At 43.2% G+C, this 14588-nt stretch overlaps 2 protein-coding genes across 3 annotated transcripts; both read left to right on the top strand.

Annotated features, from left to right (window-relative positions):
* The first annotated feature begins 3327 nt into the window (after positions 1 to 3327).
* On the top strand, positions 3328 to 6529 carry LOC4343796 (eukaryotic translation initiation factor 5A). 2 transcript variants are annotated; one of them, XM_015791466.3, is made up of 6 exons: positions 3328 to 3407; positions 3552 to 3695; positions 4684 to 4806; positions 4944 to 5000; positions 5093 to 5167; positions 6074 to 6529. In XM_015791466.3, the coding sequence occupies exons 2-6, from the start codon at positions 3570 to 3572 to the stop codon at positions 6173 to 6175; spliced, it is 483 nt and encodes a 160-aa protein (XP_015646952.1). In that variant the 5' UTR covers positions 3328 to 3407; positions 3552 to 3569; the 3' UTR covers positions 6176 to 6529. The 2 variants fall into 2 exon arrangements, with proteins under 2 accessions (XP_015646952.1, XP_066168333.1); XM_066312236.1 differs by having other exon boundaries at positions 3328 to 3438.
* Positions 6530 to 8870: 2341 nt separating this feature from the next.
* On the top strand, positions 8871 to 12300 carry LOC4343795 (probable WRKY transcription factor 3). Its single transcript, XM_015791464.3, has 4 exons — positions 8871 to 9225; positions 9788 to 10509; positions 10620 to 10742; positions 11860 to 12300. Exons 1-4 carry the CDS (start codon positions 8995 to 8997, stop codon positions 12080 to 12082), a joined length of 1299 nt encoding a protein of 432 aa, XP_015646950.3. The 5' UTR covers positions 8871 to 8994; the 3' UTR covers positions 12083 to 12300.
* Positions 12301 to 14588: the final 2288 nt, after the last annotated feature.

Genomic DNA, 14588 nt, shown 5'->3' with positions numbered 1-14588 from the left:
GGACCAATATCTTGAAGTCCTCAGGAGCCCAATCCCATCTGACTCCCTGGTGGGTCCGCATGTAGTCTTCGGACCCGGTGTACTCCCAGGCGCCCCGAGCGCGCCGCTGGAGTGGCGCAATCCGACGACGGAGATAGTCGCCGTACACCATGGCCCCTGTGAGCCCCTGGGATCGCAGGCCCGCCAGGCGGTCGAGGACGGCGTCATAGCCATCCCCCAGATCTACCGGCGCCCGCCAGCTGGAGGCCTGCGCCGGGGGCTGGCTCGGAAGTCGGAGGCGCGCTTCGTCGGCGAGGGGGGTGTAGAACCAGTCACTCTTCCAGTCATCCCACTTCTTGCGGAGGACGCAGGGGATGTAGCGGTTCAACACCGGCCCCCGCGGCAGGAAGTAGCAGCCACCGACCACCGACGGCGGCGACACCGACTGCACGGTGAAGAACCACCGGAACAGCCGAAGAGATGGGCGCACCCCAATGAACATCTCGCACAGGTGCGCGAAGATGGCTAATGTCATCACTGCGTTGGGGGTAAGGTGCGCCATCTGGAGATCGTAGAACTCCAGGACATCCATGAAGAAAGAAGAAAATGGCGGAACCAGCCCTGCCATTGCAAAGGGGAGAAAGAAGACGGACCGCCCCGGGTAGTCTGGCGCCGGGCGTCCCTCGCCCAGCATGACTATCTCACGGCCGGTGGCAGATTCCGGCATGAAGCGGCGCGGCAACCCAGCCTGCTTCTCGCTCACGATGCGGGAAGGCGGCAGCACGCTACCATCAAGCAGTGCGGAGCCCCGTGCCATGGCGCCGGACGAAGAGAAGATGGAGAGCGAGCGCGTGTGGCGAAAGAAGGGCGCAGGGAAGAAGGAGTTAGGGCGCAAGCGGTAAAGACAAGGGGAATAATGGCGAAAGGAAGGAAACAAATCCCTTCCCAGTGCCTTTATACCCTTGCCAATGCTGTGCCCGGCTCCTCGTTTCTCGCGCCCACTATTTCGCCCCCTCGTTTCTCGCGCCCACGCTTCCACTAATCCCATTCGCCCGCTTGCGGCGCATGAGGTGGATATGTGGTTGTGGCGGTCGAGGTAGATCATATCGTGCGCGCGTTAATTACGCTCGCCAACCGAAGCGACGTTACCATATCTTCAGATGAAACGAATCGCCATGTCCAGATTCGTGTGCTACTCGAGTAATGTGGCAGTCTGGAAGAGACCGCTCATTACTGACAGCCGAGTTACCATTGCCGATGTGCGTAGTTTGTGACCGTTGGGTTTCTGCCTATTTGTAGAGACCGGTCCCACTTGTCACCAGGCTTTAGGGATGGCGTCACGCCCGACCGCTTCCCTTGAAAAAGGTGATCGCCCTGGCATAACGCCGGGGGCTACTGTCGGTGACATGGGACCGGGAGTATCACGACTAGAGGCTTGAGGCAGACACAATCGCCCACGTGGCCTGGCACCCTCGGGGGACGTCGGGCCCGAGGGTGATGTGTGCGCCCACCTCTTGGTCTCCCCGAGGGGGGGTCGGACCACTCCTGCCTCGCCCCCGAGGGCCGAGGCGCCCCGACCCCTCGCGGGTTCTACTCCGCGTGTATGGGTTAGGTGAGCACAGCGGGGCTCACCTAACCGCATTTATTGCGGCTCGGCTAAACGTGTCACGCCGCACGAAATACAGTGCAGTGCACTCGTTTATCCGGTCTGTGACCAGTCACAGACCGGTCAGATCGCGGGTTAGGAGGCGACAGGCGGTCTGACGCACGCTTCGCCCCATCCCGTCAAGACGAGAGCTTCTAGGCACTCGTCCCCAGCTGGAGCTAGCGTGTTACCTCCCAGAGATGGCACGTTAGCCCCGGTCGGATATATGCCAGGCTTCATCCTAACCATTACAAGCAAGATGTTGTGTGAAGAAGGGCAAACATGCACGTTGCTAAGCTGACGCGTGGTGGACAAGAATGACCGATTTGTGACCGGTCTGACACTGATCATGTCGTCGGCAGACAGCCACGTTCCCACGACGCGCCTGCCCCCGGCAGAAGTGGAGGTAGGTATGTGCCGTCCCGTCAGAAGGACGTTCGGAGGGCAACCGTGCAAATCTCCGTCCATTTATGAAGAGAAGAAAAGTCCAGTTTGGAAAGGGAGGGTGCATGTGGTATCCCCTTGAAATATAAAAGGAGGACCTCGCCCATGGAGAAGGGGGATTTTTTGGATTCTTTCCTGATTCGGAACCTAGAACAAAGGGGGAGGTTGGCTCACACTTTGTAGCTCCTTGATACACAGATCCACCAAAAACACAGGAGTAGGGTATTACGCTTCTCAGCGGCCCGAACCTGTATACATCGCTTGTGTCTCATGCTCTTTCGATAGGTCGCGATCTTTCCACGTACAGAGAGAGCTTGGGATCTCACCCTGAGCCCCCGGCCGAACCGGCAAAGGGGGGCCTGTGCGGTCTCCCGGTGAGGAGCCCCACGCTCCGTCATATATATATATATATATATATATATATATATATATATATATATATATATATATATATATATATATATATATATATATATATATATATATATATATATATATATATATATATATATATATATATATATATATATATATATATATATATATATATATATATATATATATATATATATATATATATATATATATTATCAGAATATAATCATGTAAGATCTTGTTGTAAAGATTTAATTGTAACGATCATAACGGTATATACAGATTATAAATTAGATAAGTATTTTAAGAGAAACTTCTCTAAAAATATATATATATAGATATTGAGTGTACTAGTAGCTTCTTTTGGAAAGAAGAGTGTCTCTCTTTAACACTATCTAAAAAGAACACCATGTCACATCCAACTAGGCCCTCCTCCTCTTTGATCATCTCATAACAATGCGGCTATGACGTCTCCTGAGGGAATCCCCACCCGATCGGAATCACAAGAGAGATTATTGACTTATCACCGATCAGCAGAAAAGAGACGGCGAAAAGCAATGAAGAAAAATATAAAAACTTCAAGATAAGAAAAGGAAAGATAAAAAATAAAAAAGGAAGAAAGATTCTTCCAAGCCGCCCATGGCGTGGTTCGAACGCGAGGTGATGCCCTCCCTCCGCAGCCGTACACGTGTCCCGATCCCCAGACCGAATCGACGGCTGCGACTCTCGTAACACGCCACCACCGCCTCGCTCACAGACAGGTGGGGACGGGTCGTTCCGGGACCCACCGTCAGTGTCACAGGTGGTGTCTCCGCGGGTGAGAGGGTGAGGCGGAAACGTTGTTAGCAGCGTATAAATGTAACCAAACCCTAGGATTCCAACGCGAGCTTATCACTTATCATCAATCGGCGCCTCCCTCTCTCTCGCTCACCGCCTCCTTCTCCTCGCGATCTATCCAAACAAGGTAATTTGGGGTGGAAATCCATTCGGATTTGGTTCGTAGTCCAATTGCTTCCGTACCACACTTGCTCGGTTTCTTGGTTTGGGAATTTCGTTTTTTTGTGCAATCTTGTTTGATTTGATGTTTGGGATTTGATTTTGTTATCAGGGGCTCGCTAAGATCGGCATGTCGGACTCTGAGGAGCACCATTTCGAGTCGAAGGCCGACGCTGGGGCGTCCAAGACCTATCCCCAGCAGGCCGGAACCATCCGCAAGAATGGGTATATTGTTATCAAGAACCGCCCCTGCAAGGTATCTGCTTAGATCTCGATTCGATTCGGTGGTTAGATGCAATTCTTGTAATTACTTCTGGTTACTTTTAGTTGTTATCTGTGTAATATATGGTGTAATATATGGTTGACTGGTGATTGTTGTTGTGTATCTAGATGATAAATTATTGCTGGTTTGGAGTGCAGGGTAGTGGGAATTATGTCGTTTATATACGTAACGCAAATGTGAAGCTTGCTCGTTTGCCGTAGGTTGAACTAATTATTTGCCTTGTAGAAGGGTTGTCCGTAGAAGAGCCAGTGTTTTTTTTCCCCTCAGTCAAACGTTTTTTTAGTTTTTGGGGATGATTTCAGCGTTCGATCCAAGCCAACACCGTTGTGTTGTACTATGTTTCTAGCCTTTTTTCTGTAAACAACCTTGCTACTCCAAAATAGTTCAGAATGCATTCATTATTTCTGTAACTAAGCTGGTTGAAAAGGTGGAAATTCTTTGCTAATTTTAGACAATGTTTTTCTAGGGATTTGGCAAGGTAAGAAAGATTATCTTGCTGCTCTAAAATAGTTCTCTGCTTAGTTTGTGTAGCATGTTTTGGACATGAGATGATCTCATTTTCGGTTGACTGTAATAGTGTAATGAGAGTGTGATTGGTACGTTAAGATTCATATTTGTAGGTAACAATGCTTTGTACAAAAACAAAGCTGTTCTCTGGCAATACAATAAAAAACACACACATAACATTTACTTTGTGTTAAGATTCATATTCTGTTGTGCACCATGTGAGAGTTATCAGTTATCACATAAGTTCACAGTTGTGCTCAGTTTACTTTTATATCTATCTCCTTCGTTTCTTTACATCTTTTTGGAAAAAAAAAGTGTGGCTTTTTTCAATGGTGTCAGTAAAACAGTTCTTATCTTGAAGTCTGAAGCTATGTGGTGTTTATTTGTGCTCATTAAGTATAACTTTCTTTTCCTGATCTGGTTGAAAATTTGAAATGAATAAAACATATTACAGGTGGTGGAGGTTTCTACCTCGAAGACTGGTAAGCACGGTCATGCCAAGTGTCACTTTGTTGCCATAGATATATTCAATGGTAAAAAGCTTGAGGATATTGTTCCTTCGTCCCACAACTGTGATGTAAGTATATTTTTTTGTAAGTAGTTTGTAACTAAGTCAGCATTTTTTTTGTTTGTTGTAACTAAGTCAGCATTTGTTGTAACTAAGTCAACATTTTTTTGTTTGTTGTAACTAAGTCAGCATTTTTTTGTTTCCAGGTTCCACATGTGAACCGCACAGAGTACCAGCTGATTGACATATCAGAGGATGGATTCGTACGTTCCAAACTTCCAAATAATGAGCCAAAATATTTCTCAATGTAAATAAATCTTAATCTCGTTACTTATTATTATGTTATTTCTTTCAGGTGAGCCTTCTTACTGAGAGTGGTAACACTAAGGATGATCTTAGACTCCCAACTGATGACAGTCTCCTGGGTCAGGTTTGTTAGAGAAATCTTTTTACAACTTTGTTTCTATTTGTATATGTGGATGATAATGCTGCTTCCTTATTCATTTATTAGGTTATATGTTGGGTCTGTATGAATTATTCCATCATGTGTTTGATTAGTTCTTTCTATACCCTCTAGGATTGCAACTGGTGTAGAAATTTACGAGCTTAGACCTTCATTTTATAACATTATTTTTTCTTGCACAGAACGTCAACATTAAGCCATCTTTGTGGTGGTTGTCTTGTATATTTCAGTCTATTATTGTCACTGTTTCCTCCTGTTCTTTTGATTTTGATGTTCATATGAATAGCACAAACTCGCAGTACGTGCTTCTGAATAATTGGCATAAAAAACTAGAGGGAAGCCAACTGGTTACTTTAACTACATTTTGTATGTTCTGTATTCTTCCATCAGCGTGCCTCTCTTTTCTTTTTGGTTGTGGGATCATTAACCTGGTTATTCTGCATGGGTATTGTAGTATATATATTCTGTACATAGAACATTAGTAGTATACTAAAATTCCAGTTGATATAAGCTTGGTTTATAGTGGGATGGCATAGGGCTTTTCTCAATCCTTTTGCACCGAAGGTTGCCCTGCACTAAAATTTCAGTTGATATGCTTGGTTTATAGTGGAATGGACTGTGTCAATAGGAAGTGGATGCATGAAAAGTTTGCTTGATTGGAATTCGGAAGTATCGATTCGGTTCTCTTTCCACCTATATCGTGCTGTCATGTTTACTTTTGCTTCATCATTTGTGCATTCCTGAACCAGTTAACTTGCCAAATATCTGCCTTGAGTTGCGTTGAGTTCTTATGTTCCCAAATATCTGTCTTGAGTTGCCTTGAGTTCTTTTGTTCTGTGCTACTGCCAGATTTAAATCTTTATGGTTTTTCAGATCAAGACTGGATTTGGTGAAGGCAAGGATCTTGTTGTGACTGTCATGTCCGCCATGGGGGAGGAGCAGATCTGTGCGCTGAAGGACATTGGCCCCAAGTAACTCCCTCAAGTGGAAGGCAGAACAGAGGGGCAACTCCCTCAAGTGGAAGGCAGAACAGAGGGGTAACTCCCTCAAGTGGAAGGCAGAACAGAGGGATCCTTATGTATCAAACCTAAACTAAAAAACAAAGACATGTATTGAGAAGGAATGCTACAAAAGACATCCACCCAGCTTGAAGCCGCAGTAACAAGTGCAGTGATTGCTGGGTGTGGCATTATCTGATTACCGCTACCCCATCATGACATTTGGGATCCTGTATTTTCCATGGTTTTATTTGTGCCCTCTGTTTGGTATCAATAATTGATTTGGAACGGTGGAAACCATATACTGAAGCTGAAGATTATCATTGGGTCATTTCGTGCCTATGGATTTTTCTCTGAAAATTTCCCTAGTCACTGTTTAGTCTGCAACCAATTTGTTGTGTTGTGTCGTGGCCCTGAATCCCTGTTGCGTCGCGCTTACATTGGAAAACTTATACATCAAATTTTGTTAACATTGAAAAACTATACATCAAGATTTAGCAAGGCTTCAAATCAAACACTGCATTGACATTTTTTCCCTTGCAAAGATTTATAAGGTTGATTTTGGTAAAAACACCCCTCATGGTAGGAGTATCATATATGCTCTTGTTCCCTGTTATCGATCTCTTCAATTTTTTATGTCCAAAATTTCAAAATCATGCGCGTACATTCTCATTGGCTAATGCATTCTCGGTTCAGCATTAACATTGCTTATTTAAGTTTTTCTGAAATCCGTACCCTCCAACCTTGAAAACCTTGTCAGGCTGTCACATTTGTCGAAAGCACATGGGCATTGATCATCATACGATGAGGCCAAAAACACCCAAACAGCAAAGCCAAACTACTGCTTTTATTACTGTACCAGGTCAATCCGAGCCATTGATCATGAACTTGAGTGGTGCAGGATATATACCCCGTTCTTCTTCTTCAGGAACAGGGTATGTATCCTGACAGCAAAGCAAATAAAGATTATCGCGGACGACAAAATATTTGTAACCATGTTCATTTTAGGAAATGGTGGAGGAATACGTATGCTTCCCGAGTTCCTAAATAGTACATTATGATTTTTGCATAAACTTTCTATATGTTAATCCTTTAAAACTATTTAAAATCTATTTTTTTAACTTTATATATTTAATTTATTCTTGTATACCTTCAAACAATTATTATATATCATTAATCTATTTATTCAATCATTCATGACAAAAGAAAAAGGGAGCACATGTGCCTACGAATAGAATGAACATGCAATAGCTAAACATGTCAGTATACTACATATATACTACTCCCTCCGATTTTGAGTTTTTACTTTGCAATGTTTTACCACTCGTCTTATTCAAAAAAATTTAAAATTATTATTTATTTTATTTGTGACTTACTTTATTATCTACAGTAATTTAAGCACAACTTTTCGTTTTTTATATTTGCAAAAAAAATTTAAATAAAACTAGTGGTCAAATGTTGTAAGTAAAAATTCAAAATCCCTTATATCGTGGGACGGTGGGAATAGTTTTTTTTGGACGGAGTGAGTACATCATTATATCATTATGAGATACACCATCCATGCTAAAAAAAGATAGCCGATGCACACCGGCAAGCAATTGTTCCATCTGCAAATTTGGGTGGATTCGAGTACTGGATTAACTCCTGTCCTTTTGTTTGGGTGGATTAATTCCTGTCCTTTTGGTTAGCTTCTTGCATTTCAAATCCATGTTGCTTTCTCCGTTGCACACACTTCAATCCCACTCACACTATTGTTTAATTTATTTCCCTTCAGCCGCTTTGTTATATGTGCTGCTTATCACTCCTTTAAAAAAAGTTTGGTTTCCATTTCGGTACATCGATCTTTTTACAATTAGATCTAGTTAGAAAGTAATAGCAGAGGGTTTGAACAAACTAAAAAAATTACTCTCCTCTTTTCACCTATATATATTGCAAATTATAGTAGGGTTTCGTAAGGACTCATACTATTCTCACGGCAGTAGTGAAAGCTCGTGCCCCTGATGCTCGCATGGTAAAACTGTCCCTGATTAGATCACACAAGATTTGATCGCTATTCGATAGTCTTTGTAGAATTTCTGCCCAGCAATCCCCTTTTAAACCCGAAATTTGTCTCTTAATCATATACCGCACTTTCTGCCATAAAATCCCCGAGCAGGAAGTCAGGTAGAAGTTCTATTACTTCGTGTGTTTCATATTATTTTAAGGTGTGCTAGTTTTTCTTATCAAGTTTATAAAAAAATTGTAGCAGCATTTTCACCACAAAACAGATATTCAATATTCAATATTCAATTATGGATTTAATTAACTAATTTAATGTTATAGTACGTTCTTTTATAAATTTGATAGTAAACATGCTACATACGACTTAACACAAGTCCCATCTAAATTCATAATGCTATAAATATATGATCCATCACATCCTATAATATATTCACTCTCTCCATTCTAAAAGAATAAATCTAAGTACGGACTTGATATTTTCTAGTAGTACAGTAAATCTAAACAAGTTTCTCTCTAGATTTATTCATTGTACTAAAAATGTCACATTCGTCTCCGGTCCGTACGTTGCTGTATTTTAGAAATAGAACAAATTCCAAGATTTTGCTAAATCGGGTGCCCTGCTCACTTTTTCCCTGGGGATGCATGTATGGTGTGGCCGGGGTGGACCACGTGTCGTTGCGTCTTAGTTACCCTTCTACTCCTATCGCTCGATCGCCTCGCCTCGCGTCCCCGCGATTTCTCACTCGCCATCGCCGACGACGAGATCCTCGCCACCGCGCCGCCCCCACCCCCCTCATGGCGGCCGCGCGGCGGGTGGCGGGCGGCGGCGGTGGCAGCCTGTGGGGCCCGCCTCAGCCGCCGCCGTCGACCGGAGGGGGCATCCCCCAGCTCCCCGCCGCGGCCGCCGCCCCAGTGGAGGGCCTCCTCGACGCCCCCTTCTCTTCCTCCTCCGGTGGCGGTGGCGGCGGCTGGCCGCCGCCGCCGCCGCCGCTCTCCGGCACCGCCGTCCTCATCGGGTACCCCCAGGTGTGGACATCTGCTGCTATCGCCTTCTTGTCGTTGCTCTGGTCGTCTCTGGAATGCAGTGGAGGAGGTTCTCCCATGTCTGTTGCCGAATTGGGGCATGTTGGGGCGGAAGCCATTTTTGGGTCGTTTGGTGTTCGAGCAAATGCGGATAGGGGGGGGGGGGGGGGGGGGATTTGGCCATATTATGGTCCCATCTCGTGCTAGGATTTCGCTACTGTGCGTACTGTAAACTATGTACCAGTTGATTCGTGCGTGTCACTTTGCGGCTGGGAGAGCATGCGCACTGTTGCTCGCGGGACGTTTTCCTCCTCCGAATGATGATGGCTTTGGAGTTTAGACCTGCGAATGCGCTGTATCCTGCCTGTGTCCATGGCGCCCAATCCGGTCGGGCATGCGCCTTTGTGTTGCAGACTGGTGCAGGTGCTGTGCTGAGTGTTCTTTCTTTCCCCTATCCGAGTGTTCTTGGGACAATTGGGTTGGTCTGGGATCAATGTGGTTCATGGATTCAGCTAACATCGCACCACATTTCGCTGATAATGGTACGCGTTTGTTTTCGGTACAGGGCAACTTTGAAACTTTCCCTCAACAGGACTTGGTACCTTTAACAGCACAAGAGGTTCATTCTAAGTGCATTACATTCGGTCGAGCAGAGAACCTGCCTTTTATCCCTTTGGCGACTTCAGCGCTGGTCTCCCAACATACTGGTTCTTCTTCTGTAAATGTGACACCGTTGCAAGAAATTCTGACTTCGCCGTCGCAAATAAGCAATGTCAACACTGAATCTATTGGGGTGTTACAAGGGCTCCCAGCTTCATCCATCGTTCTGGATAGACCTACTGATGATGGATACAACTGGCGAAAGTATGGTCAGAAGGCAGTGAAGGGTGGGGAATATCCAAAGAGCTACTACAAATGCACCCATCTGAACTGTTTGGTCAGGAAAAATGTGGAGCACTCTGCAGATGGACGAATCGTTCAGATAATTTACAGAGGACAACACACTCATGAACGGCCCTCAAAAAGGAGGTTTAAAGATTGTGGTGGTATATCAGATGATTTAGACGATTTCAGTGGCACCACGGGCACTTCAGTCAGATCACAGCCTGATTACGATGATTACTGCAGAAAGCCTATCATTCCAAGTGGCACCATGGTTGCTCCTTTAGTGAAAAAGATTGAAGATGGTGATGACCAATTGTCTGGATCAAGTGATAACCAGGATGAGCATGATGATGAGGTGAGGACTTCTGATGGAGCTTCCGGTGATGCCAGTGCAAATGAAAGGTATTTACTGCAACCAAACATAAATTTCCTCCGTTTTAAAGGTTTGTAAATTCGCCAAAGTTCCTATTTTAGCATGTTTTGACTTATTATCATTATTTTCTGTTGGGCAGGAATGTGCCAGCCCCAGGTCAAAAGATTATAGTGAGTACAACCAGTGAGATCGATCTTTTGGATGATGGTTATAGGTGGCGAAAATATGGACAGAAAGTGGTGAAAGGAAATCCTTACCCAAGGTAATCCTCCAGTCAGTTCTCCATTTCCTTTTGGAACGATGCATTAGATCATAACATCCTTGCAAATAAGTAAATAACTCCACACTAACCGTAGGATCATTGAAACTTTCAAGCTATTTATTAAACAATTTGAGATACAAGAACTGCCTCAACTACTTATTAGTGAATGTCAGCATCAGTGCAGTTTGGTATCATCAATTTGTTGTTTTCTCCACAGTTCCACATAGCTCCCATACACTTGTGTAGACATGGACAATTGGATGCAGCAATACTCCCAAAAATACCATCTTGCCATAATACAAAAAAAAAAGAACACTTCCCCTTTCCATTTGACAGCAAATATATACCGAACAAGCATAACCAGCGTGCTAGACTGATATTGCTTCTTACTGGCACCAAATATCTACATATAGGAGCGAATCAGTTTTGATACAGTTTGGCACTGAATTTAAAACCTTGTTTATATGAAAAATATTTAGTTGATACAAAATAATAGTATCCGGCATGAATATCTAAGAGAAGGTTTCTGGTCTGGTTTGCTATAATTAGTTTTCACGTGACTACTGCACAAGGAGAATATCCTGTGTTAGCACCATACTACTGATCCTCAAAATGAACAAAGTTGGTCATGTTTCCATGAAAGTGGTTGGAATTTGTTTCTCAACATGTGGGCTGAATTTAATTTGGAGTTGAATTTCACAAGACGGTACATGTTATGTCATATAAGACTAAATTGCGTCTGAATATACATGTATATGTGAGAATCTTTGTGAAGTTGTTAACATGACAACACATGATTTCCCCCATACTACATAGTACACACAGTTACCCATGCAACAATTTTATTTCTTCGGTAACTCTGAACGTGTAATGGTGAGGGAACATTGTTGAAATCGTTAGGTGAGTAGTTCCTTTTGCAATAGTTACTGCTGCCACGAGATTGCAAGTAATTTTCATGCTTCTACATTGTTCATTGATGGTGTCCTCCTTATTATTGTTATAAATTTTTTCCTGTTATGCACAATTTATTTCAACTGAAATTTCATCTGACTTTTTCGAGACTTTAAATCTTTTGAGCATTAGTCCTGTACTCCCGTACATTGTCTGCATAATGCAGGAGTTATTACAAATGCACCTACCTAGGCTGTGATGTAAAGAAGCAAGTTGAGAGATCTGTTGAGGAACCAAATGCTGTGATAACTACATACGAGGGGAAGCATATCCATGATGTGCCTGCTGCAAGGAACAAAAGCCATGTCGTAGCCAATGCCTCTCTATTGCAGAACACAAAGTCGAATACCTACTGCACAGAGCAATCCTACACAACGATCACTTGCTAGATTCTGCCATACATCCGTCTGATTGCTCATATGTAGCATTTCTGAAGCTGTGTATTTTATCGGCCGTACCCACTAACGAGGCGATTTTTGGCACCATTGTGCCATGTATTTTTCCTGCTGCAAGCATACGTTCTCCTATTTGGGAACATCCGAATTGTAATATTGATTTCTGCAAGTGCTATTTCAATGGGATATGCAGAAGTTGTGATTTCTGAACCTGATGGAGCTTCACTCTTGGTCAGACCTTTTAATGTGTGATGCTGTTGTACTAGTACATATCAACATGATTGCTTTTCAGTAAAGCACATACTAGTACCTGTTAAACTCCCATCATTGTTTCCACTGAAGAACAGAAAAGTAATGATGGCCTGTTTAGCACACATAACAGGTAACTGACAGTGCTTTCAGAAATGACTAAAGTCAGACCTTTGTTGCACTTGTCTGCTGTCATAGTACTAACTCATTTTTGTTCCCGTACGTCACCGGCATGCAAAAGAGGAATAATGAATCAGTAGAGTGATACTCCTACTGGAGTACTTCCATTCGTTTTGACTCGGAATTAAGCTGTACTAGAGTGATAGCACATGATGCCTCTTTTGTGGGGGAATCTTGTCATCTGGCCCTATCAACATCTTCGTGACCATGATAAGTCTTGTCATCTCTGCATGTTCATGGGTCTTCAGACTCTGCTTTGGTCACTGTCAATTTATCATAGTTGTTCCTTCAACACTGGAATTTGCATCATTTGAGAGGATTCATAGCTATATAAAAAATAATCATCCCATAATCATGTAGTACCACTAAGATGCAAGTCATGTACTATCTATATAATTATGAAGGGGAAGGAAAAAGAAAGTCTGCTTTACCTGACCTTGAAGGCAAGCATAACACACTGCTGGACCTCATCCCCCACTTCTCCAGAGTTTTCAGTTATTAACAACCATGTGAGAACTCTGATTTTTCTTGGTTTTGGATGGACCATTCTCTGCACCACTTGCCAGCCTCATTTCTTCTTCTTCCTACTGAAAGAACATAAATTGCGCAGTTCCTGTTCCTGCTTTTAGAGACATCCGAGTTTAATTCAATAGGAACATTGCAGACAAACACAAAGGAAACGATGAGAAGAACAAGAGCAAAAATACCAAGAAATCCTACGAGCATTTTTGCAAACTCCGCACTTGGCTAAAACTTCCATGTATGTGTATTTATAGCGACTTAAAAATTAATGCTAAAACGGAAACTACGTTACAAATATCCTAAAATCAACTTCAAAATTAAGTTTCAAAATTAAAATTTTGTCAACGGCTGATTCTTTGTAGAGCAAACGATGAGGCGAGAGATGTCCTGTACAAGTAGTGTATGACCACAATAACAGGTAGGAAAGGAAAGAAAGCACCTGCACATTCTGTACCTTCCTCTGTTGTCTTGCTTCTGAAATTAAAAGTTGAGTCTTGAACGTACGTGCTAGTAGGTTGCATCGCATGCATGCAGCTGCAGCCTTTCTGTACGAGATTCTTAAGCTTTTGGTGCCAATTGGCAAATGCAAGTTGCAACTCACTGATCGACTAACACAGTTTTGAGTTATTGGTAGGATCACCAAGATTCATCATCTCTCTACTCTACGGACAGAAAATTGGTACAAGCCTTGTCCTGCATTTTGTGCTAGAGACAAGTGAAAATCGGTCTGAATCTGTACTGAATATCAACCGGTGGTTGACGACCTCGATACGGCTGCTGCTGGTGGCATGATGAACCATACTATACCATACCATAGCTGCAGAAATGATGAGCCATGAGTGCAGTGAGCACCGGGTATATAGCATTATAGCAGCACCACCATTTGGATGCACCTAATGTGAGCAGAAATTTCTGTTGACAACGATAAAAAAGTTGATGAATGATTGAAGGGGCCATAGTCCCAATAAAAAGATTATTATTGGAGTCTTCAACAAAAAGAAATTGTGGGGCAACAGAAAAAGGGAGGGGAAATTCCGCACCTCGGTTGATCTCCACCCTGTGCATCATCGGATGTGCTTTGAGATTCGTACGTATATTCTAGAGGCATTTTAAGAATATATAACAGAGTGAAAGGTAGGAGAAGAACCATCTAAGTGAATAAAAAGGTAAAAAAATCGTATTGGGCCATAGTCCAAGCTTCCAGAACACACATTGGCTCAGTTCAGGTTGAATGTAAAAGGTTTCGCATTTCCAGTCGTACAATGTAATCGTTCAGGTTGTAGAAGACTTCGCATTTCCAGTCGTACAATGTAATCGTGAGATTTTTTAATAATGAGATTTGCTTCGGTCCAGTAAAAAGTACCTCGAGGTACCGGTACCTCACGGTACCAAATCATTTCTGATCGTTGGATCTAACAATATCCATCCTGCCCAGCTAGATCCAACGATAAGAAACGATTTGGTACCATGAGGTACCGGTACCTCGAGGACTTTTTACTGGACTGGAGCAAATCTCATTAAGGATGTACATGATCAATATAATCACGAA

This window comes from Oryza sativa, chromosome 7, assembly GCF_034140825.1.
Source record: "Oryza sativa Japonica Group chromosome 7, ASM3414082v1".
NCBI lineage: Eukaryota > Viridiplantae > Streptophyta > Magnoliopsida > Poales > Poaceae > Oryza > Oryza sativa.
This window is presented reverse-complemented; position numbering and strand designations above follow the sequence as displayed.